The sequence below is a fragment of the Jaculus jaculus genome, chromosome 11 (genome assembly GCF_020740685.1).
Source record: "Jaculus jaculus isolate mJacJac1 chromosome 11, mJacJac1.mat.Y.cur, whole genome shotgun sequence".
In the NCBI taxonomy this organism is placed as follows: Eukaryota; Metazoa; Chordata; class Mammalia; order Rodentia; family Dipodidae; genus Jaculus; species Jaculus jaculus.
The window spans coordinates 17,702,297-17,726,776 of NC_059112.1; the positions used below are offsets into that span (position 1 = coordinate 17,702,297).

Consider the following 24,480-nt stretch of genomic DNA (forward strand, 5'->3'; position numbering starts at 1 on the left):
TCTACTGAGTATTTGAGTATTTGACCCCGGCAATAATTAGCTCTTCAAAAACACACCACAGTAGGGCTGGGGAGATGGCTTAGCGGTTAAGGCATTTGCCTGCAAAGCCAAAGGACCCAGGTTCGATTCCCTAGGATCCATGTTAGCCAGATGCACAAGGGGTGCACGCGTCTGGAGTTTGTTTTCAGTGGCTGGAGGCCCTGGTGTGCCCTTTTTTTTTTTCTCTCTCTCTCTCTCCCTCTTTTTCTGTCAAATAAATAAAAAAAAAATTTAAAAAGCCACATTATAGCACTCCTTCTTACCCCCTCAGAGCCACCCAGGATAACTCCCAACTCTTCACATTGGCATGTGATCATTTTCCTAAGGCAACCTCAACCTACATTTGCTAGACTTGCACTGAGCTACCTGGAGTTTCAACCATATCTCTGTTTCTTTCGGTTCCCCAAATGCTCAGTGTTCTTTCATGCCAGCCCCCCCCCCCCCCCCCGCCCCACACCCAGCCTGGAAGCCTCTTAGCTTTCTCTATAGGAAAACACCCACTTAACCCTTTGAAAAGCACATCTAGCTATCACTTCCTCCCTGCACCCCAAGCTTTTCCTGGCCTTTCCCTGCCCACATCACATCATACCAGAGGTCACGGAGCCTTGTCATTGCTAAGTCATGACTCATCCCCACCCCCACCCCCCACCGTGCTCCTGTGTGGTCCCCTGTAGTGATCTTCCACTCCTTCCTTCCCTGACCCCGAAACTCCAGCAAACAGCTCTGTGACTGGTTCCTGCCTGCTGTTCTGAGCCGACAGCTCCAACTTGAACTCCCATTTGCCAGTTTTGAGACAGGATACATAGACAGGGACTGCTGAGAAGGGGCCACGGAAGGGAAATAAGCCCCTCACCCCTGGATCCAGTTTTTCCCTTTCCTGGTGGGTGAGAGTCAGAAGACTGCAATACAACTGATGAAGACAGAGTGGTCCTCAGAGATCATACTCCTTCCCAAGGGGGGCCGTTCCCAGCAACAACTGAGCTAGGCTTACAGCCAGCACCTTTAACTCTTTATTAGCGCCTCTCTCTTATCCCTGCGCCTCAACCACATGCCTCATAAAACCACCCTATGATTTTATTGGCCAGAGGAATTCCTTTAAGAAACAAGTAAACCAGGGTCATGTGTTTTGTAATTTAAATTTTAAATTCCACCTGATTGTTCAAAAATATTTTGTTTATTTATTAGAGAGAGCGCGTGAAGGTAGGCCAGGTGTGCCAGGGCCTCCAGCCATGGCAAACAAACTCCAGGTGCATGTGCCAACTTGTGCATCTGGCACTCATGGGTCCTAGGGGATTGAACTTCGGTGCTTAGGCTTTGCAGGCAAGTGCCTGAACTGCTAGGCAATCTCTCCAGCCCTCTATCTGATTTTTAAACTTTATATTGTCTTTAAACCTTGTTGTAAATTATACCCTTTGAGCCATGTAACTTAGAAAACCACAAAGTCATATGCGCGCATATGTATACACACAGACACATATATATATGTACACACATTTATATGAATATATATGGGACACTGAAATGTGGCTGTCTCTCTTGAAAAGTCTGCTCCCATGTCTTGGATGTACACTATCTGCTTTTTAAGTCTCCCTTCCTCTTTGCCCCTCTTTCTTTCTCTCATTCCCTTCCCTATCCCTCTCTTTCCTATCTCTCCATCTCCTTCCTCCCTCTCCTTCTCCCCCTTCCCCCATCCTCCTTTTCTCTGTTCCTCCCTCTTCTCCCCGCTCTCTCTGGTTCCCATCCTCACCCGTCTTTCCCTCCTTCCCCCATCTCGTCCTCCTGTCTCTCCACCTGTGCTTACAACTAAAACACACCCCATCTCTTATCTGTACTGAATACGCTCACGAACTTTGTTTCACTCCAGCTGCTCCTGCAACGCTTGCTTTTCTAGGTTGAAGTCATGGATCTGCCTTTACCAGAGTGGAGGTCTCTGAGGGCAGAAGTAGCCAGGGAACCGGGGCTGCATTTCCCACTGCCAAGGACAGTTTTACAGAAAGATACCTGAATAGGAAACTCCAAATATTAGTACACTGGGCAAATGATCACAGTGCATCAGGACATCCCAGTGCTGCTGTAGAGTTAAGTTCATTCCCCTCCCCCACCTCTTATTATGCAGGTCTTGTGTAGGGTCGCATCAGCCACTGTGAGGTCATGAATGTCAAGGCCACTTTGCGTCTGGATGACAGCGTTGTAAGAAGCCCTCCCTTCCTTTGGTGCTTATATTCCTTTTCTTAAAAGATTTTATTTTTATTTTTTTGTTAATTAGTTTGGACTCAGTGAAAACCGTCAAGTTGGTACCATTGTTAGCCTCCTCCCTGTCCTCCCCCTCCCCCGGCCCCTCCTTGTTGAGGTATCTGGGTCATGCATTGTGGAGTTAGCCCTCAGTTATGGGTAGGAGGAAATGTCTCTGCCTATCATGACCCAACATGTGGCTGTGACAATCTTTCCGCCCCCTCTTCCAAAAGATTTCCCTGAGCCATGTTGGGTTCGTTTTGGGTCTGCTTCAATGATGAGGTATTGGGAGCCTCTGTGTCTCTGGATATCTGATTTGACAGAGAGAGGGAGAGAGAGTGAGAATGGGAACCCCGGGGCCTCTAGCCACTGCAAACAAACTCCAGATGCATGCGCCACCATGTGCCTCTGGTTTATTTGGGACCTGGAGAATTGAACCTGGGTCCTTAGGCTTCTCAGGCATGTGCCGTAACCGCTAAGCTATCTTTCCAGCCCGGCGCTTACATTCTTTTTGCCACTTCTTTCGCAATGGTCCCTGAGTCTTGGAGGGTGTGATAGAGATGTCTCACTTAGTGCTGAACACTCCACAGTCATTTTTTTTTTTTTTTTCTCAGCACTTTGGTCAATTCTGAGTCATTTCAGTGATCACCACCATCTGAAAAAGAAGCTTACCTAACCAAAAGTGAGAGTAGCATTAACATATGGTTATAAAAAGCATTTAGAGGGCATTTTGGTGGGCGTAATGTATCCATTTAGCCAGACAGCAGTAGTAGTTTCTCCTCTAGGGCCTTGACCTCCCCAGCCATCATCTTTTGATTAGGTTTTCAATACCAGTTAGGAATTCCCTCCCATGGAATGGGCCTCATATCTTCATATGGTTCCCTGCATAATGGACATGCCACAATTGGTACATTTGGCCTGGCTGACCACTGTAAAGCTTGCAGAATCCAGTGCTGGTTGACACCATTGATGACTTTTCTCGCCCAGCATGCTACATGGCTTTCCAGTAACCTGACAGCTGGTCAATAGGGAGGAGGCTTCCAGCTCAGCTCCAGCTTGATTTCCCAGTAACCTGAAGCACAAGCATATGGAGTCTTCAGCAAGAGGGTTTTTTACCCCCCTAAAGGTTTTCTTTTCTTTTTTACTTAGAGAGAGAGAGAGAGAGAAAGAGAATGGGCACACCAGAGCCTCCAGCCACTGCAAACAAACTCCAGACACATGAGCCACCATGTGCATCTAGATTATGTGGGTTCTGGGGAATCAAATCTGGGTCCTTAGGCTTTGCAGGCAAGCACCTGAATCCCTAAGCCATTTCTCCAGACCCCAAGCAATAGGGTTTTACCATCTAGTTCTGGTGGGCAACCAAGAGTCTTGGCTTGTAACATTCTGGAGGCTTTGAGGTCTCCCTTGCAAACAACTTGCTGGGAGGTATCCCACCCCTGGCACTGACATTTTTCTAATAACAATCTTGGGCTTCTGGGCACAACATTATCCACCTTCACTGGGTACTTTTGTCCAAACTTGCTTGGTTTTAAAACACACACACACACACACACACACACACACACACACACACACACTTAGCTAGTCAAGAAGATTTCCATATAGCTTACTTATTAATCTTAAATTTTGACTAACCCTCCCTCCTTTCCTGTCTTCCTTCTTTCCTTCCTACCTTCCTTCCTTTTCCTTTCTCTTTCTTTTTCCTTCCCTCCATCCTCTCCCTTCCTTTCTGTTTGCTTTCTTTTGAAGCAGGGTCTCATTCTAGCAAAGGCCCGCCTAGAACTCATTTTGTAACCCAGGCTAGCTTCAAAGTAACTGCAGTCCTTCTACCTCATCCTCAGCTAGGATTAAAGGCATGTGCTGCCACACCCACTTTTTTTTCTTTATAAGCATATAACATTTTTATATATAGCACTCAGTCCACTGTATAATAATTACTGTGTCCGTTTCTCCCAGAAGTAAATAGGATATTACTTAGATTTATTTGTTTACTTATTTTTTAAGAGAGAGAGAGAGAGAGGATGGGCTTAAGCACACCAGGGCCTCCTGACACCGTAAACAGACTACGGACACACGCACCACTTTGTGCCCCTGGCTTTTCATGAGTCCTGGGGAATTGAACATGGGCCGTCAGGCTTTGTAAGCAAGCACCTTTAACCACTGAAGCATTTCCCCAGCCTCTTTCTTCCTAAATAATTTTATTGATTTATTTGCAAGCAGAGAGAGATAGAAGAGAGACAGACAGAGAGAATGGGCATGCCAGGGCCTCCAGCCACTGCAAATGAACTCGAGAAGCATGTGCCATTTTGTGTATTTGGCCTCATGTGGGTACCGGGGAATCGAACCTGGGTTGATATGCTTTGTAGGCAAGTGCCTTAACCACTAAGCAATCTTTCCAGCCTCCCCAGCCAGTTAACTAACTTCCTTCCTTCCTTCTTTCCTTCCTTCCTTCCTTCCTTCCTTCCTTCCTTCCTTCCTTCCTTCCTCCCTCCCTCCCTCCCTCCCTCCCTCCTTCCCTCCCTCTCTCTTTCTTCCTTTCTTTTTTCTCTCTTCTTTCCCTCCCTCCTTCCCTCCCTCCTTCCCTCCCTCCCTCCCTCCCTCCTTCCCTCCCTTCCTTCCTTCCTTCTTTTTGAGGTAAGGTTTCACTGTAGCCCAGGCTGACCTGCAATTCACTCTGTAGTCTTAGGATGGCCTTGAACTCACAGTGATCCTCCTACCTCTGCCTCCTGAGTGCTGGGATTAAAGGTGTGCACCACCGCACCTGGCTCCCAGCCAGTTTCTTTTTCTTTTTCTTTTTTTTTTTTTTTGGTTTTTCTAGGTAGGGTCTCACTCTAGCCCAGGCTGACCTGGAATTCACTATGGAGTCTCAGGGTGGCCTTGAACTCATGGCGATCCTCCTACCTCTGCCTCCCCAGTGCTGGGAGTAAAGACGTGTGTGTTTGCACCACCACGCCCAGCTAGCCAGCCAGTTTCTTAATCTGTAAAAGGGTTCTAATACAGTTTACCTTGCCTGGTAACTTTGTGGACCTCAAGAGTTTGAGTACAGGAAATGAGCTTTTCCTAGCCTGTGTTTTTATGTCCCTTGACACGGATGTTGGCCCCAGGCAGGTGACTGAAAAGTTAAGGGAGTAAGGAGGGGAGATGTGCTCAATGCAAGGCCCGGGGGAGAAGAGGCTCTGAAAAAAAGCAGGCGGTTGTGAGAGCTTGGGAGCTTCCTTACAGGTGATGTTTCTGAGGTTGTTTGAGAAAGAGAGAGAAAGAGGCACATAGATGATAGATAGATAGATAGATAGATAGATAGATAGATAGGAGAGAGAAAGGGCACTCCAGGGCCTCCAGCCACTGCAAACCAACCTGTGCGTCTGGCTTATGTGGGGATTGATCCTGGGTCCTTAGGCTTTGCAGGTAAGTGCCTTAGCCACTCAGTCATCTCCCCAGCCCTGTTTTTTTCTATACATATTTTTAATCATATGAATGCTTATCAGAAAAGTAACCTTAATTAATTGGAGGACAGATTGGTGAGGGGAAAATGGGGGTATTGGGAGGGGATTGTCATGGTTTATTGTTTATATTTATGGAAGTTGTCAATAAGCAGCTTAAAAATAAGTAAATAAAATACGAAAAAGAAAAAAAAAGAACAAGTAACCTTAATCTTTGTTGAATGTTTAGTTTGGCATGCTGTCCAAGGCTTTCTAGTCTACAATGTTCTTGTAATAGGGTGTTTTTTTTTTTTTTTTTTTTTTTTGAGGTAGGGTCTCACTCTAGCCCAGGCTGTCCTGGAATTCACTATGTAGTCCCAGGGTGGCCTCGAACTCTCAGTGATCCTCCTTCCTCTGCATCCCAAGTGCTGGGATTAAAGGTGTGCGCCACCACACCCGGCTCTGTAATAGGTTTTTAAAAAACTATTTTTATTTATTTATACAGAGAGAGAGAGATGGAGAGAAGAGAGAGTGACAGAGAGGATAGGCATGCCAGCCACTACAAACGAACTCCGGATGCGTGCACCACTTTGTGTATCTGGCTTTACTTGGGTACTGGAAAATTGAACTCGGGCTGGCAGGCTTTGTAAGCAAGTGCCTTTAACCACCTAGCCATGGCCCCAGCCCTTGAATCGGTAATTTCATTAGCAAATAATGACCGTTCAGACACTTTTCTAGTTGTCTTATGATTGTAACGCCTCTCCTTCCTTTTTTTTTTTTTTCTTTTCACAGAAAAAATACAGAAAAGGGTTTATTGATATTTCAAAAATCAAGTGTGTGGAGATAGTGAAGAGCGATGAAGGTGTCATTCCCTGTCAAAATAAATACCCATTCCAGGTGAGCCGGCCGGGTTTTGCGTCGCCGCAGTGCTGGGATTGCCTGCGTGGTTTTGGCTTGATGTGACAGAAGTGTCACGGGCTTTGTGGCAGATTTGGTAGGCTCCTTTGTCACCTTAGCAGTGCTTGAATGGCTTGTACCTTCGTTAAGCGTTATTTTCTTCTTGTTTCGCTTGTTAGATTCTCCGAACTGGAGAAGCTAGGAGGGGGCAAGGGGGAGTTATTTCAAACAGCAACGACTTGGAGAGGCTGCTTGTGAGGAGCAAGTAACGTCAGCACCATGCGGTGATTAAACGGCATTTCCCCCTTCTGGTGATCCTGTTATGCAAAGGGGATCCTTGTCATCCTCCTGTCCCTCAATGACTGAGGAAGGCCAGGCTCACAGATGGTAAATGACTCATTTGGAGCCATTCCCTGAATGAACAGTGAGCCAAGGACACACACTCACCTCTCCTCACTCCCAAGGAGAACAGATATGACCATTTATGGCCACTTAGCATCCATGCCAGGACCCTGGTACCCACATGCCCCAAAGACCTAGGAGGGTAGAGTTGGACCTTGCCATTCAGAGTTGACCTCAGGCTGCCTTGTAATACCCTCACCATTCCCTTTTCTGGGGGAGGGAGCGTCCGTGATTTTGCTGGGAGCCTCTAAGTGAATGTACTCTTGCCCAGGCCTGTGGTCTCCCCAGGACCTAAGGCAATCTGCAGAAGTCTGTTTCACGGTGGGATTACAGTAGACTTTTGGTCATTTTACTGTGAAAAATTATCAGTTATATTTGGCACATATAATATATTTGTAAGGAGCATCTACCAATGTGAGGGCTCAATAACAACATTTAGAATAGTGACCTCAAATATCCAAGATTTAAAAACTGTATCCTAGTTGGGCATGGCAACATGCCTGTGATCGTAGTACTTGGAGACCAGAGGAAAATAGTATGTGTGATCAAAGTAAGAAGTTACCCCAAGCTATAAAGCAGAGGCAAGCAGAAACGTTTATATCAAGAAACAACGCTATGTTCCCCCATCCCCATCCAGCCAGGCTGGGCGGGGGTAGAGGCCAGGCTGATGTGTATTTGACCAGCACAAGGTAAGAGCTGGAAAGACCCCCACACACCTGGGGTCGCACCAGAAAAGAAGACGGGGAGGGGCTGGAAGATCGCAGCCTTTAGAGCATCAGATTCAGGTATGTAAGGGGAAGACCTGATCAGCTAGTAAATTCCATCGGTGGATCTCAGAGCCAGCCCACGCTGAGCTGTTTTCCTTTAACTGTGGGGAGCAAGAAGTGCTGTGGATCAGTTTCAGTCAGGCATGAGTTCCATTTGTTTCTTTTTGTGGGGGGGTTGAGGTAGGATATCGCTCTAGCCTAGGCTGACCTAATTCACTCTGTAGTCTCAGGGAAGCCTTGAACTCACAGTGATCCTCCGAGTGCTGGAATTAAAGGCGTGCGCCACCATCCCCAGCACAAGTTCCATTTTTGTCAAGAGTTCTGAGTTCTGTTCTTCTGTCAGGATGAGGCGGCTTGTAGGGTGGTATCTCTTGGTTCTCTTTGAGCCTCAATCTCTAACTGAAACTGCCTTTAAAAAGCTAGCTTTTGAGCTGGAGAGATGGCTTAGCGCTTAAGCGCTTGCCTGTGAAGCCTAAGGACCCCGGTGGTTCGAGGCTCGGTTCCCCAGGTCCCACGTTAGCCAGATGCACAAGGGGGCGCACGCGTCTGGAGTTCGTTTGCAGAGGCTGGAAGCCCTGGCGCGCCCATTCTCTCTCTCTCCCTCTATCTGTCTTTCTCTCTGTGTCTGTTGCTCTCAAATAAATAAATAAAAATTAAAAAAAAAAAAAAAAGCTAGCTTTCTCCTACCCTCCTTCCCTTACAGAAGTGACCCTGAGGCCAACTAACCCCATTGGCCTCTTATGCCTGTGTGGCATTCTGTGAGTCATTTTTTTTTCTTTTCTTTCTTCTTCTTCTTCTTTTTTTTTTTTTTGGTTTTCTGAGGTAGGGTCTCACTCTAGCCCAGGCTGACCTGGAATCCACTCTGTAGTCTCAGGGTGGCCTCGAACTCACAGCGATCTTCCTACCTCTGCCTCCCGGGCACTGGGATCAAAGGAATGCGCCACCACACCCAGCTATCTTTTTTCTTTTCTATTTAATGTTTTGAAAATAAAAATAGTAATAGTATTCACTTGATTGGGTTGGTGCAAGGATGGAGATGATAAACAGCTGATACTCAGTAAGAGCAAGATTTCTGTTAGTAGCTGTTACTTCTGAGACTGTTACTACTGTGGTTATCTGCACTATGCCTTCTGAACTAGAAGTGACCCTAGTTTAAATCTTCTTGGTTAAGTGGGTTGAATGTATCTGGTGTGTGTGTGTGTGTGTGTGTGTGTGTGTGTGTGTGTGTGTGTATGTGCAGACGTGCATGTGTGCACAATTTCATTTGAAGTTTAGCAAAGAACCATTTTTGGGCTGGGGAGATGGCTCAGGTATTAAAGGTGCTTGCTTGCAAAGTCTGCTGGTCAGTTCGTCAGGGCCCACATCAAGCCAGTTACACAAAGTGGAGCACGCATCTGGAGTTTGTTTGCAGCAGTAGGAGGCCCTGGCACATTCATTCTCTCTCCTCTCTCTGCAAATAAATATTTTTTAAATAGAACCATTCAGGCAGGTATGGTGGCTCACGCCTTTAATTGCACTTGGGAGACAGAGGTTGGAGGATCTCCTAGAGTTTGAGGCCACCCTGAGACTACAGAGTGAATTTTAGGTCATCCTGGTCTAGAGTGAGACCCTACCTCGAAAAACAAAATCAAACAACAAAAAACCATTCTTCCCATATTCCTGATGGATGTTAAACATGTTATGGGAGCTATAGTTCTCATGATGTCAGACTCAGAATTTTTAAAAGAATTTGTTTGTTTATTTATTTGAGAGTGACAGAGAGAGAAAGAGGGAGAGAGAGAGAGAGAATGGATGTGCCAGGGCCTCCAGCCAGTGTAAACGAACTCCCATTGTGTGCACCCCCTTGTGCATCTGGCTGATATAGGTCTTGGGGAATCGAGCCTCGAACTGGGGTCCTTAGGCTTCACAGGCAGGTGCTTAATCACTAAGCCATCTCACCAGCCCCAGAATTAGAATTTTTGATAGTAAGGATATTTCCAAGAGAGACTCCAAAAGAGCTTTTAGTTGGTTTTAGGAATAATGAAAATAACAGGGCCTGAAGAGATGGATCTGTGGTTAAGGCACTTGCCTGCAAAGCCTAACGACCTGGGTTAGATTCCCCAGTACCCACATAAAGCCAGATAGAAGCACAAAGTGGCACATACATCTAGAGTTCATTTGCAGTGGCTAGAGGCCCTGGTTCATCCATTCTATCTCTGTCTGTCTTCCTCTGCATGCAAATAAGTAATAAAACACAAAAATAAAACAGAGCAAAAAAAATCATCCCATTCTTTTTTTCTTTTTTCTTTCCTCTTTCAATTCCATTCTTGAACCATTTAAAATTGTTGAGATGAGCCAGGCATAGTGGCACATGCCATTAATCCCAGCACTCAGGAGGCAGAAGTAGGAGGATCTCCGTGAGTTCGAGGCCACCCTGAGACTACATAGTGAATTCCAGGTCAGCCTGGGCTTGAGTGAGACTCTACCTCAGAAAACCAAACCAAACAAACAAAAATAACAAAAACAAAAGACTGTTGAGAGCAGAGCAGAGCATGGTGGCACATGCCTAAAGTCCCACTACTGGGGTAGGAGGCTCGCTGTGAGTTTGAGGCCAGCCTGGGCCACAAAGTGAACTCTAGGTCAGTGTAGGCTAGAGTGAGACTGTGCCTCAAAATACCAGAAAAAAAAAAAAAAAAAACAAAACAAAACCCAAAAACCAAAAACAAGCAAAAGATGCTGGGATGAATACATCTAGCAACAGTTCAAAAATCTTTAAAAAAAAAATAAGTCAAGAAGAGGGAACCCCGAATTTTAGCTATGTAATTTAAACCAACAGGATTTGAAAGTTGACCCAGTCCTCTCTCACAGTGAAGGAAGTGTAGTTGCTAGTTGCGTATCTTGACAGTGACGTTGTGCGTCATTTAGAGGCAAGGTGACAAGAAGGAGAAGCAGGCATTTCTCAAAAGAAAAGGGTGCCCGCCTCCCTCCCAACCCCACTGGTGCAGCATATTCAGGGAGGAACCAGCTGCTCGTCAGCCACCTCCTTTGTGCTGTCTTGGATCGGTCATTTCCTGGGCTCTAAAACCAGGTCTGTGCATCCATTTGACATCCGGGCTGTTTCTCTACACCCCACTGTCACGAAAACTCTCCTGGAGGGGGCTGGGGATGTAGCTCAGTGGCAGAGCCCGTTATCTAGCATGTGTGAAGTCCTCAGCTTGGTCCCTATCATTGCCTAAAGGAAAAACACATCTTTTTATTTTATTTTTTTAGAGAGAGCAAGAGAGACACAGAGAGAATTAGCGCCAGAGCCTCAGCCACTGCAGTCGAACGCCAGATGCTGCGCCCCCTAGTGGGCATGTGTGACCTTGCGCTTGTCTCACTTTTGTGTGTCTGGCTTAGGTGGGATCTGGAGAGTCAAACATAGGTCCTTAGGCTTCGCAGGTGAGCTCCTTAACTGCTCAGCCTGAAAGCCACATCCTTCAATACGCGAATGAGTGCAGGAAGGCGCAGGCAGGAGTGGGCATGACTATTAACTGAGTGGTGTTGCTGAGAATATTTCTTCCATGTTGAAGTGGCCCCTGGACTTTAACAAGAAAGTATGCCAAGTTCTTCTTTCTCTCTCTGACAGCCTGGGCTGCTGTAATAAGGTGGCTCACTCCTAGAACACCTGTCTCACACAAGAACCCTAGCTCCCCACATCTACCCTGCCATGGGAGCTGCTCACATGGGTAACATGGAAGCTGGCCACGTGGTGTGACCTGGGCTTTGCTGAAGGAAGTGGACTGGTTCCCAAATATCTCCCCAGACGCCCAAAGCACTTGAGATGTCGGAATTAAATGTTTATTAATTGGTTTGAAGGTAGCACTTCTAGATATTTATTGTACAAATACAAAAGTGTCCCGTGTTAAGAACAAGGTCCAGCCGGGCATGGAGGTGCACACTTTTAATACTGTCACTCAGGAGACAGAGGTAGGAGGGTCGCTGTGAATTTGAGGCCACCCTGAAACTATAGAGTGAATTCCAGCTCAGCCTGGACTAGAGAGACCCTGCCTTGAAAAACCAAAACAGGCAAACAAAAAAACAAACAAACAGAAAACACCCAATGTCCTATGTTATCAAGATAATGGATTAAGCTAGCTTTAGTTCATGCATAGACATACACTGCTGTGTATCTAAATGCTTAGGCCAATGCAGGGTGTCAGTAAATTATTATTCCAAAGCAAATGATTATTACAATGCACTGTAGGATTCTGGAAAGTTCAAAGCCCCAGGTTTCTTTTTAGACATACCAGCGTCAATTAGAAATGACTTTTCCTGCTGCATGGAGACCTCATCGTCAGGAGTTGGCTGAGCAGACAAATGAGGGTAAGATGTGAAAACCATGCAGCAAACAGGCAAACACGTGAGCCCACATGTCTTTTAGCACTTTATTTCTCCAGTGTTATGTCTCGCATCCTGTCTTGTAGCAAGGCATTTCCAGACAGGGTTTCGGAATAAGCTTCATGTTTGATTCATTGCGTGTCGTAGGCAATCCTCAGAAAGGGCTGACTGGTGTAGGGTGTTACTCATTCTCTGATGGTCACAGGGCCTGCAGAGTGCTTGTATTTGATTGAAATGAATGAGAGGGGCCCTGGGAAGATTGCTCAGTGGTTAAAAGCGCTTACTTGAAATGAATGGGAAGGAGTCATCTATTCTTTTTTTTTTTTGGTTTTTTTTTTTCAAGGTAGGGTCTCACTCTGGTCCAGGCTGACCTGGAATTAACTCTGTCATCTCAGGGTGGCCTTGAACTCATGGCAATCCTCCTACCTTTGCCTCCCGAGTGCTGGGATTAAAGGCGTGCACGCCACCACGCCCAGCTAGGAGTCAGCTATTGAACAAGAGTCATAGGCAGCTTTTGACAAATGAGATCATTAGTGGTTTGTTTTCAGTCCACTGGGGTTTGACACGGTAAAGGGAGGTGTAGAACAGACTGTGGTACTTTTTTTTTTTTTTTGCCAGTCCAAGTATTTCTGCCTTTTGGCTGGCCATTAGGGATACAACCACAGACTAATGATAAAATTGCTACTTTAATTTCCCAGGCATATTTATTTATTTACTTTTTGTTTGTTTGTTTGTTTTTGTTTTTCAAGGTAGGGTCTCTAGCTCAGGCTGACCTGGAATTCACTCTGTAGTCTCAGGGTGGCCTTGAACTCACTGTAATCCTCCTACCTCTGCCTCCCAAGAGCAGGGATTAAAGGCGTGCACCACCACGCCTGGCTTGTTTATTTGGTTTTTTTAAAATGAGGTCTCACTCTAACCCAGGCTGACCTGGAATTCACTATGTAGTCTTAGCGTGGCCTCAGACTCATGGCCATTTTCTTACCTCTGCCTCCTGAGTGTTGGAATTAAAAGTGTGTGCCACCATGCCTGACTCTAGGCATATTTTTAAAAAAAATCTTATTTATTTATTTATTTATTTGAGAAAGAGAGAAACACACACACACACACACATGCAGAGAGAGAGAGAGACAGAGAGAGAGAGAGAGAGAGAGAGAATGGACAGGCCAAGGTCTCTCTCTGGCCAATGCAAATGAACTCCAGATGCATGTGCCACTTTGTGCATACAGCTTATGTGGGTACTGGGGAATCGAACCTGGGTCCTTACGCTTCACAGGCAAGCACCTTAACTGCTAAGCCATCTCTCCATCTCAGATATGCTTTTTTTTTTTTTTAATTTTATTAAACAGAAACTTTGTATGGACATATCATGTGTTGGTACTACCATTTCCCTCCTCACTGCCCCCATTCCACTGGGGCCCCTCCTCAGTGGGATTGCTGGTGTTCCCCCATGGGGTTGTGGGTTATGAGTTGCGAGAGCAGCGGTCAGTCATTGGGGAGGAGCAATGCCTGTGAGATAGTCCCTCCCACACTGTGGCTCTTATAATCTTTTTGCCCTCTCTCCCACAAAATTCCCTGAGCTGTGGTGGGTGTGTTTTAAGTCCACTGTAGTGTTGAGCTCTCCGCAGCTTCTGGATTTCTGCCTTGGTGCATTTTGAGTCTCCTCAGTGTCTGTCTCCATCACCCTGGCGCAGGTTGTCAGGCGCGCGGTGGAAGCAGCGCTCCTGCTCAGTAAATGTGCTGTTGTAAGAAAAGTATCTATGTTCTTTGGATCTTAAGTCATGGGACTTTTTTTTTTTGCTCCCAGCCATTCAAGAATCATTTATTGCCACCTGTGATATCAAGGACATGCTAGACAGAAGTGTTGAGTGTAAATATTTGTCACTAGTTTCATTTTTTGCTTTATTTCAGGTTGTTCATGATGTTAATACCCTTTACATTTTTGCACCTAATCCCCAAAGCAGGGACCAGTGGGTGAGGAAGTTAAAAGAAGGTAAGTGCTCACGTAACCTGCAGAGAAGATAGGGTATCACGATCACTAAAATGGACACATCGCTAATATATCTCTCACACTCATAATCACTTAACCTATAATGAGTGTTCCCCCAAGGACAATCAGTTAAGCGATATCAACATATTGAAGATAACTTCTTTTTAAATTTTTTCAAAAATATTTTATTTATTTATTTATTTGAGAGAGAGAGAGAGATAGAGAAGCAGATAGATAGATAGATAGATAGATAGATAGATAGATAGATAGATAGAGAGAGAGAAAGAAAGAAGAGAGACTGAGCACACCAGGGTCTCCAGCCATAGCAAACAAACTCCAAATGCATGTACCACCTTGTACATCTGGCTTTATGTGGGCACTGGGGAATTCATACTGGGTCCTTTGGCTTTGCCAGCAAGCACCTTAACCCCTTTTTAAGTCCCCTTTTTAATTTTTTAAAAATATTTTTTCTTTCTTTGTAAGCAGAGAGAAAGCGGGGCAGGGGAAGAATGGGCATGCCAGGCCTCCAGCCAGTGCAAGTCAATTCCAGATGCCCCCACCACTTTGTGCATCTGGCTTCATGTGGGCGCTGGGGAATTGAACCCAGGCTGTCATACTGTGCAAGCAAGTGCCTTTAACCATCGAGCCATTTCTCCAGACCCTAACTTCCTTTTTAAAAATCTGATTCTTTCTAGTTGCCTATAGTTTCTAAGAAAAGCATACTTTCATCTAGCATGCAGTGTGTTGAAAGGTGTGGACTTCCATGATAACAAGATTTGGCATTTTCTAAGAATTGCCTGTATAATCAACATTTGGTGTGGATAGATTCACATATTCATGAAATGTATAAACGGGTAATTTATTCTACATGATATCCATTGCCTCACTTATGGTACACAACTATATGGGCTGAGTTTTGCATTTATTCATCGAGTAGAAGTGGTCACTTTTGCTTATAATAGTATTTCAGAAAACAAAAAAGGAGGGAAAAGAGAATCATTTAGTTTTTTTCTAAATACTAAATTGTGTAACATTATGATGGTGTTCTTATAACATTAGTTATTGTCTCACTGCTGGGACAAAACACGCAACCAAAAGCAGCTTATGGAAGGAAAGGGTTTATTTTGGGTTATAGTTTTTTTTGTTTTTTGTTTTTTTTGTTTTTTGAGGTAGGGTCTCGCGCTAGCCCAGGTTGACCTGGAATTCACTATGTAATCTCAGAGTGGCCTCGAACTCATAGCAGTTCCTCCTACCTCTGCCTCCCGAGTGCTGGGATTAAAGGCGTGCGCCACCACGCTCGTCCTGGGTTATAGTTTTGAGGGGACGTTTCATCATGGTGGAAAAGCGTGGCAGAGCAGACGGCAGGATGCACAGCTTGTCACATAGTCTGGAGGAAGCAGCAGGAGTAAGCATCCTGTGGCAATTGGAGTTGGACTAGTAAACCTTAAAGTCTTTCTCCAGAGACACACCTCCTCCAGCAAGGCGCCACCAGCTGGCGATTAGGTATGAAGCTTACCAGCGGTCACATGAGGTGTTGGGGGACAGTTCACACGCAGATCACCGCACATAAGCTTGCTAGGCTAGGGAAGAACTAATGTTTGACAATTACTGAAAGTTCTGTACTCTAGGGGCTGCAGAGATGGCTCAGAGGTTAAGACACTTTCCTGCAAAGCCTACGGACCCAGGTTCAATTTCCCAGTACCCATGTAAAGCCAGATGTTTAAGGTGGTACATGCATCTGGAGTTCATTTGCAGTGGCTAGAGGCCCTGGCACACCCATTCGTTCTCTCTCTCTGTCTGCTTATTATACATAATATACATAAATAAACATATTAAAAAGTGCTGTAGTCTGTTTTGTTAACCAGTAATGCATCTGTGAATTACAGAAATAAAGAACAACAATGATATCATGATTAAATATCATCCTAAATTTTGGGCGGATGGAAGTTACCAGTGTTGCAGACAAACTGAAAAACTAGCCCCCGGGTGTGAAAAATATAACCTCTTTGAGAGTAGTAAGTATTCATCTAACTCTCTAATTTATATACAGAGTGAACGTATTGTTGGTGTTGTGAGAAGGTGATATGATTTTGGTCTAGATGAACTAGAGTGTGCTGTTTAGAAAAGCACAAATGGAGGGTAGGTCATAAGAATAATTATATTTAGTTAGCAGTAGAACTTTATGTAATCAAAAGGTAGACTCTGTTGGAGAGCTTTTATCACAACATTGAAACCTATTAAAAATGAATCTAAGCTGGGCTTGGTGGCGCATGCCTTTAATTCCAGCACTCAGGAGGCAGAGGTAGGAGGATCACCATGAGTTTGAGGCCACCCTGAGATTACATAGTGAATTCCAGATTAGTCTGGACTAGAGTGAAAAACTCTACCTCAAAAAACCAAAAAAAAAAAAAAAAAAAAAAAAAAAAAAAAAGAGAGAGAAAGAAAGATAAGAATCTAGTCAGGTTCTGCATACCTTTAATCCCAACACTTGAGAGGTTGAGGTAGGAGAATTGCCATGGTTTCAAGACCAACCCGAGTCTACAGAGTGACTTCTAGGTCATCCTGGGCTAGAATGCAGTTCTACTTTGAAAAAAAAAAATCTATTCAAAATTTGAGCCATGTGTAATGGTGCATGCTTGTCACCCCCAAACACAGGAGGCTGGAACATGAAGATTGAGAGAGTTTCAGGCCAGCCTCATTACCCATATTAAGACTCTGTCTCAAAAAAAAAAAAAAAAAAATAGAGCCAGGCGTGGTGGCACACGCCTTTAATCCCAGCACTCAGGAGGCAGAGGTAGGAGGATTGCTGTGAGTTCGAGGCCACCCTGAGACTACATAGCGAATTCCAGGTCAGCCTGGACTAGAGTGACACCCTACTTTGAAAAACCAAAAAAAAAAAAAAGCCAAGTATGTTAAGGGAGACTGACAGGAGGATCTTAGTGAGTTCAAGGCCAGCCTGGGCTACAATGTGAATTATTGGTCAACCTGGGCTAGAGTGAGAGCCTACCTCAAAAGCAACAACAAAAATAATAAAAAAGCACGAGGCTTTTTTATCAGCTTTTGTTGTGAATGTGTGTATATTTGTCAGTACACAAACCCTTCCCAGACCTGAGGCTGGAGGTAAGAGGTCCTCCAAGAGAGGCCCTTTCTCATGTGGATGGGCCTCAGTGGTACGGATTTAGAAGTGGCTTCACAGTGGGAGAACATTGTGATACTCCTGTGTCAATGCTCAGATACATAAAAATGTTCAGGGTTAATTTTTTATTTTATTTTATTTTAGAGAGAGATAGGGAGGGAGAGAATTGGCACACCAGGGCCTCAGCCACTGCAGTCGAACTCCAGACGCTTGCGCCACCTAGTGGGCATGTGCGACCTTGCGCTTGCCTCACCTTTGTGCTTCTGGCTTATGTGGGACCTGGAGATTTGAATGTGGCAGGCAAGCACCTTAACCAGTAAGCAATCTCTCCAGCCCTTCAGGGTTAATTTTAATCCATGATGCCCTTTTTAAGTCCTGGAAAGGAGAGGCCCTTAGTTATAAGCTAGAAATGCTCAGAGCCTGAAAGTTAAAGTGCCATCGCGTGGGGCATTCTGCACTTCTCATTTGCTGCCAGGGCCGGGTGCCATGCTTCCCGTGTGCTGCAGCCGCCTTCACGTCGCTGGACAAACGCACGGGCAGAAGCAGCTTGTGGGAGGAAAGCATTTATTCCCGGATTGCAGAATCCATTGGTGGAAGAAGCTGGCTCACTTCCACAGATGCGTAGAGGGAGAAACAGTAGCGGCAAGCAGCAGCAGTCAGCAGTCGTGGGCAGCCAGAGCTCCGGCGCTCTGAACACACCCCAGGGCTGGGCGAAAAGATCCGTCCCCAGCGCCACCTCCTCTTCCCCAGCAGGGCTCCGCTCACTGGGGATGGAAGGTGCAAGCTCCAGCTTAATTAAAAAAAACAAAAAAATGCCCGAGGGCTGGAGAGATGGCTTAGTGGTTAAGCAGTTGCCTGGGAAGCCTAAGGACCCCGGTTCGAGGCTCGATTCCCCAGGACCCACATTAGCCAGATGCACAAGGGGGCGCACGCGTCTGGAGTTCGTTTGCAGTGGCTGGAGGCCCTGGCGCGTCCATTCTCTCTCTCTATCTGTCTCTTTCTCTCTCTGTGGACGTCGCTCTCAAATAAATAAATTAAAAAAATGCCTGAGAATTTGTTCAAACTACTACACCATGTCAGTCAGAATAGACACAGTTTCTGGAGACAAGCAGCGTGGCCCTGGCGCAGGGTACTTCCTTCCGCAAGGGCATCTCTGAGTTCACGAATCCCTACACACTGATTTTCTTGGGGTGTGCTGATGTTAATCTAGCACAGTAACAAGAAAAGCCCAACTTTCCAGACCCATTATTTTCTATTATTTTAATTAAAAAATTTATCTGACAGAGAAAAAGAGGAGAGAGAGGTAGAAAGAGCGAGAGGGATGGAGAGAATGCAAGCAAACTCCAGACGCATGTGCCACCTCGTGCATCTGCCTTGTGTGTGTGCTGGGGAATTGAACCTGGGTCCTTAGGCCTCGCAGGCAACTGCCTTAACTGCTAAGCCCTCTCTCTAGCCCTCTTTCAATTTTTTTTTTTTTGGTGTTTTGACTTAGGACCCTCAGGCTGACCTGAAATTCACTATGTAGTTTCAGTTTCAGGGTGGCCTCGAACTCACGGCAATCCTCCTAACTCTGCCTCCTGAGTGCTGGGATGAAAGGGGTGTGCCACCACGCCCGGCCCTCTTTAAGTTTTACAGGCTGGTATAGGTAGAGCACAGTCTGACCTGCGCCATCACAGTGACTTAAGCTAAGTATTTGTTTTAATCTCCTGTGTCCAAGCAGAGTTAACTAGCTGGCCTCAAGTGGTTTTGCAGCTGTTTCTAGGGGTTGTTTCAGCTCCGGCAGTCTGTCTTTCTGGCAACAGAAAGTGCCAGGGAGTGGGGTGGGGGGAGGACATCCCCCAGGAAGTTCTTTAGGGACTGGGTCTAAAAGTGGTCCACCCTATTTGTACACAGAGCCCTTGGGTTACAACTTCATCCCATGTCCATTGACTGGGTTGCCATGTGTCTGGCCAAGATTGTAGAGGCAGGGATAAACTGCCAAAGCGGATTAATGTCTCTGCGATGTCATCATAGTCAGTTCCACCTTGTCTGCCAGTGATCTGATCTTAAGTGCAAGTTTGAAGTCACAGGTCATACTGAAGCCTCTAGATACTGTCTTCTTTTGTACATGCATCCTTGTCATAAAGTATTTGTAACTTAGGCACAGTAAGAGATTAGTCACAATGCTTAGTAATAAAACAACTATTGTAATGACACACTCAATTCCTCCTTGTGTTACACAGATCTTAGTCATCTCAGGATTTGAGTTTGTTTCTTTTCTTATTAAGTCAACTTCAGCTTTTCACTTCTTTTTTAAATTTTGTATTTTTATTTATTTATTATTAGATAGAGAGAGAGATAGGCAGATAGGATGGGCACACCAGGGCCTTCAGACACATGTGTCACCTTGCGCATGTGGCTTTCGTGGGTACTGGGGACTTGAACCTGGATCCTTTGGCTTTGCAGGCAGGCGTCTTAACTGCTAAGCCATCTCGCCAGACCCCAGCTTTTCACTCCCCAGCTTTTCACTACTTTTTTTTTGGTTCATTTTTTTTTTTTAATTTATTTGAGAGCGACAGACACAGAGAGAAAGACAGATAGAGGGAGAGAGAGAGAATGGGCGCGCCAGGGCTTCCAGCCTCTGCAAACGAACTCCAGACGTGTGCGCCCCCTTGTGCATCTGGCTAACGTGGGACCTGGGGAACCGAGCCTCGAACCGGGGTCCTTAGGCTTCACAGGCAAGCGCTTAACCGCTAAGCCATCTCTCCAGCCCGCTTTTTACTACTTTTAAGGGCTCTCTTTACAGCTTCCCTTTGGCATGGCCCAGTGGTATTCTTGCCCTTGGAGGCCATGACTCAGTAAAGCAGGGCTGTGGTCTCTTACCACCGCCACTGATCTGTCGGACTGACGGGGACCGTGGTGGATGTGGGGTAGCAGTGCTGCCCCAGGAGGGTTTGAGCAGGACAGTGAGGAATCTTATCACCCTTACCAACAAACCATGCAGGCTCAATCTTCTGAATTGTTCCACTTCATATTTTAATAGCATGGTGGCCTAGGAGTTAACTGTAGATGTGAAGCCCCATGATAAGGGAGTCTTTTGTAATCTGGTTTAGGTGCTTATTCATTTTATTTTGTGATTGACGTCAGAGCCTCAAGCGAACCAGCACTTACTCTCCTGTACCCCAACCCTGGCTTAGGTGTGACCCAGCAAGCGCCGTCGAGAGCCCTGTTCATGCCCTGGTGGGAATTCGGAGATTGTGACGCCAGTGTGCTCACTCTCTTTTCTCCACTGCTTTTGTTCTTATCAGTCTTCGGGAGATGGCATTGTGACATACTTTTTAAAAATAGATTTCAGGAGTTTAAAAAATACTTTTATCATTTATTTATTCATTTGAGAGTGTGAGAGAGAGAGAGAGAGACAGAGAGAATGGGCGTGTCAGAGCCTCCAGCCTCCGCAAACAAAGTCCAGACACACGGGCCACCTTGTGCATCTGGCTTATGTGGGCCCCGGGGAATTGAACCTGAGTCCTTTGGCTTTGCAGGCAAGCGCCTGAACCGCTAAGCCATCCATTCAGCCCACATTGTGACATTCTTTTGTTGGTGGTTTTTCAGGTGTGAGGAAAGCGCTGCCTCCAGCACCAGAAACAAAGAAGGTAAGTGGTCTCTGGCCGTAGACTGCCGCGTCGTTCTGTTTCCAGCTTTAACGCCTGTGTGCCTTACAAGGCTTTATTCATGTATGCTGCTGGCCCCCAAGACCATCCTAGGAGCAAACATGCTAACACTCCTTTGAATTGTCATTGGAGACCTGGCATTTGCTTGTAGGTTGGCTTGAGTAGTTATTTGAGGTCACATGAGATTTTTTTTTTTGGTTTTTCGAGGTTGGGTCTCACTCTGGCTCAGGCTGACCTGGAATTCACTATGTAGTCTCAGGGTGGCCTCGAACTCTCGACGATCCTCCTATCTCTGCCTCCCGAGTGCTGGGATTAAAGGCGTGTGCTATCACACCCGGCACACATAAGATTTTTAAAAGGAATATTTTAAAAGGAATGTTTCTGTCTTAAGACCATAATACGACAAAGGAGTGACCGTAGTGACTTAATGACTTCCTTTGATGAGGTTGCTGTGTTGGAAAAAAAATACGTACTTTGGACTCAGGACCTTAGTTAGCTAAGGGGACTGGATGTGACTGACTCTGGGTACTTAAGCCACTGTTGCCTCAGATGTAACTTAGGAGTTATACCTAGTTCATGTGAGCAGCATTAAGAATAATTGAGACTAAGTGTGTCAGCTCCTAAGCGTGTGCCTTACACATTGAAGCATGAAGACATGCAAATCCAGCCAAGGCACTCACCTTTAAAAAACCCCAGCCTAGAGATGGCTTAGTGGTTAAACGCTTGCCTGTGAGGCCTAAGGACCCCGGTTCAAGGCTCGATTTTCCAGGACCCACGTTAGCCAGATGCACAAGGGGCGCATGCGCCTGGAGTTCGTTTGCAGTGGCCAGAGGCCCTGGCGTGCCCATTCTGTCTCTCTCTCTCTATCTGCCTCTTTCTCTCTGTCTGTCGCTTTCAAATAAATAAAAATAAACAACAAAAAAAAAATTAAAAAAAAAAACAAAAAACCAGCCTTTGGGCAGCTGAGGTAAGAGGATCGCTGTGGGTTTAAAGCCAGCCTGGGTGCACAGAGTGAGTTCCGGGTAAGCCAGGTCTAGAGTGAGACCCTACCTTGAACAAACCCCACAACAAGCAAGCAAACGAACAAATGAAATGCGAATTCCTGTGAGTGGAGGGAGATCTGTTAGAAGACTCCACAGTGTGTTTTCCTATTGCAGACCATGCGGAGGTGAATCTACCTCTACCCTCCGGGTTTCTGCTCACATGGTTCTTTTAACTTCTCTCTGGAAAACAAGCCTTGTCACTACTTTATGATGTTGAAAGGCCGTTTTTGCCTCACCGAGTCTTGAGTCCCACCCAACATCTAGTAGCGACGACACTGGCAAACGTGGGCAAGCACCAGGTTACGACAGGCTGCTTATACTCAGCCTGAGGTTTCAGTTTCATTTCCTGGTGATGGGGGCGTCACGTCATGATCAGTTTCATGTAAAGAATGCGCTTTCAAATAAATGTTTCTTCTCCGCTCAGAGAAGGCCGCCCCCGCCGGTTCCCCCCGAAGAGGACACGAGGGAAGAAGTGGTTGTGGCGATGTATGACTTCCAAGCGACAGAGGCTCACGACCTCAGACTGGAGCGAGGCCAGGAGTATATCATACTGGAGAAGAATGACGTCCACTGGTGGAGAGCCCGAAACAAGGACGGGTAAGAGTTCCGTCCCCGCGTGCCGTGTGACTAAAGGATAGCTAGACCCATACACAATGTGTCTGTCTGCCTTCCTGCCTTCTTTTTGAGGTAGGTTCTCACTCTAGCTCAGGCTGACCTGGAATTCACTGTGTAGTCTCAGGGTGGCCCTGAATTTACAGCGATCCTCCTACCTCTGCCTCCCAAGTGCTGGGATTAAAGGCGTGCGCCACCACGCCCGGTTGAAGGTGTTGTAGGCATGTTTCACACGTGTCCCAGTGGTCCCTGTGCGGAGGTCAAGTTCTGCCCTTTGGGGAAGTGTTCTGCAGGGACTCTTGAGGTGTAAAGGCAGGTGGATTTATTCAACAGTTTGGGGAGAATTTGTAGTTCCTTGAAAACATCCCTAGAAATGATGAACTGGGGCCAGCATCATGGAGTATTGGATAATAATGTCTAGCTCTGTTGCTAACTAATTTTGGGGCCTTGAGAGAACACCTTGTTCTTTCTAAGTCTTGCTTTCCCCACCAGAAATCACTACAATAATGTCTGTGCACCTCAGTTTTTTTAAATTTAAGTTTATTTATTTGAGAGAGAGAGAAAGAAGATAGATAGAGAGAGGGGGGTGTGGAGAATGGGCACACCAGGGCCTTCAGCCACTGCAAATGAACTCCAGACACATGTGCCACCTTTTGCATCTGGCTTACATGGGTACTGGGGTATCAAATCTAGGTCTTACGGCTTTGCAGGCATTTAACCGCTAAGCCATCCCTTCAGCCCTGCACCTTGGCTTTTTTTTATTAAATATTTCATTTATTTATTTATTTAAGAGGGAGAGAGGGAGGGAGAGAGAGAGAGAGAGAGAGAGAGAGAGAGAGAGAGAGAGAGCGCACACACCAGGGCCTTTAGCCACTGCAAACAAACTCCATATGCATGCGCCCCCTTGTGCATCTGGCTTACGTGGGTCCTGGGGAATCAAACCTGGGTCCTTTGGCTTTGCAGACAAGTGCCTTAACCACTAAGCCATCTCTCCAGCCCCTCATTTTTTTTTTTTTTTGGTGAGGATCAAATGTGAAACTACTTTGTAGAGGACCATATGATACACATACGCTGTACTATGTAGTCATCTGGGTTTCCTTACAAACTGTAGGGGACGTGCTTTAGTTAGGTCAGAAAGTCAGTCATAGTTCTATAAACAGCTTCTCAGTCAAGTAACTTATGTAAACTTAAAGTATTTTTCATCCTTCTAGGAGTGAAGGATATATCCCAAGTAATTATGTCACAGGAAAGAAATCAAACAACTTAGACCAGTATGAGTAAGTAAATGTTTATTTTATGAATGTATTAAACCAGAATTAATTAACCTAATTAGTTTTGAAGATTAAAGGATATCTTTGCCTTTAGAAGGTGGTACCAACCTATCTGATACACTAAAAAAGACTGAAATTATCTTTATGACATTTTCTTGAAGGTATTATGGGTGAATGTTATTATATAAGCAGACATAATTGAACTGACTTAAAGAAATCACAGCTTAGCTGATTTTGAAGTAAATATTTTTGTTCATTCTTTTGAGGTATGGGAATAACATTCCCAGAGTGGCCTTTCAAGTGTTTTATTGTTTCCTTTTTCTAATTAAAATAACAGTATATAAATTTTAAACCCTTAAAAATAGAAGGAAACAATGGAATTTCAAAGGGAAAAGTGTTGTGTGGGGGGGGAAGGGAGGGAATACCATGGGATATTTTTTTATAATCATGGAAAATGCTAATAAAAATTTTTAAAAAAATAGAAGGAAATATTTCTTATGAGCCAAAGTTGACCTCTGTCAACATTAATATTTTCTTTGAAAATTTTTAAAAGATGGACTTATGCTGACTGTACTCTTTTTATTTCCTTTTCCCACTTAGCAGTGTATTATGAATGAATATTTCCTCCTGCCATTTAATGTTCTTAGAAAATATTTTCATAGC

The 24,480-nt window shown here is 45.4% G+C and overlaps 1 protein-coding gene across 6 annotated transcripts in view; it reads left to right on the forward strand.

Moving 5' to 3' along the window:
• Tec (tec protein tyrosine kinase) overlaps positions 1-24,480 on the forward strand; it is a 148,946-nt gene that overhangs the window by 95,917 nt on the left and 28,549 nt on the right. For 4 of the 6 annotated variants that reach the window (XM_045130227.1, XM_045130230.1, XM_045130228.1 and 1 more), the window contains exons 4-9: positions 6,486-6,590; positions 14,027-14,108; positions 15,992-16,120; positions 20,833-20,873; positions 22,359-22,531; positions 23,758-23,823. In XM_045130227.1, coding sequence (XP_044986162.1) covers positions 6,486-6,590; positions 14,027-14,108; positions 15,992-16,120; positions 20,833-20,873; positions 22,359-22,531; positions 23,758-23,823 — 596 coding nt within the window. Of the gene's footprint in view, positions 1-6,485; positions 6,591-11,158; positions 11,180-14,026; positions 14,109-15,991; positions 16,121-20,832; positions 20,874-22,358; positions 22,532-23,757; positions 23,824-24,480 lie in introns of those variants that run through there. The other 2 variants (XM_045130233.1, XM_045130232.1) reach the window with 2 other exon arrangements.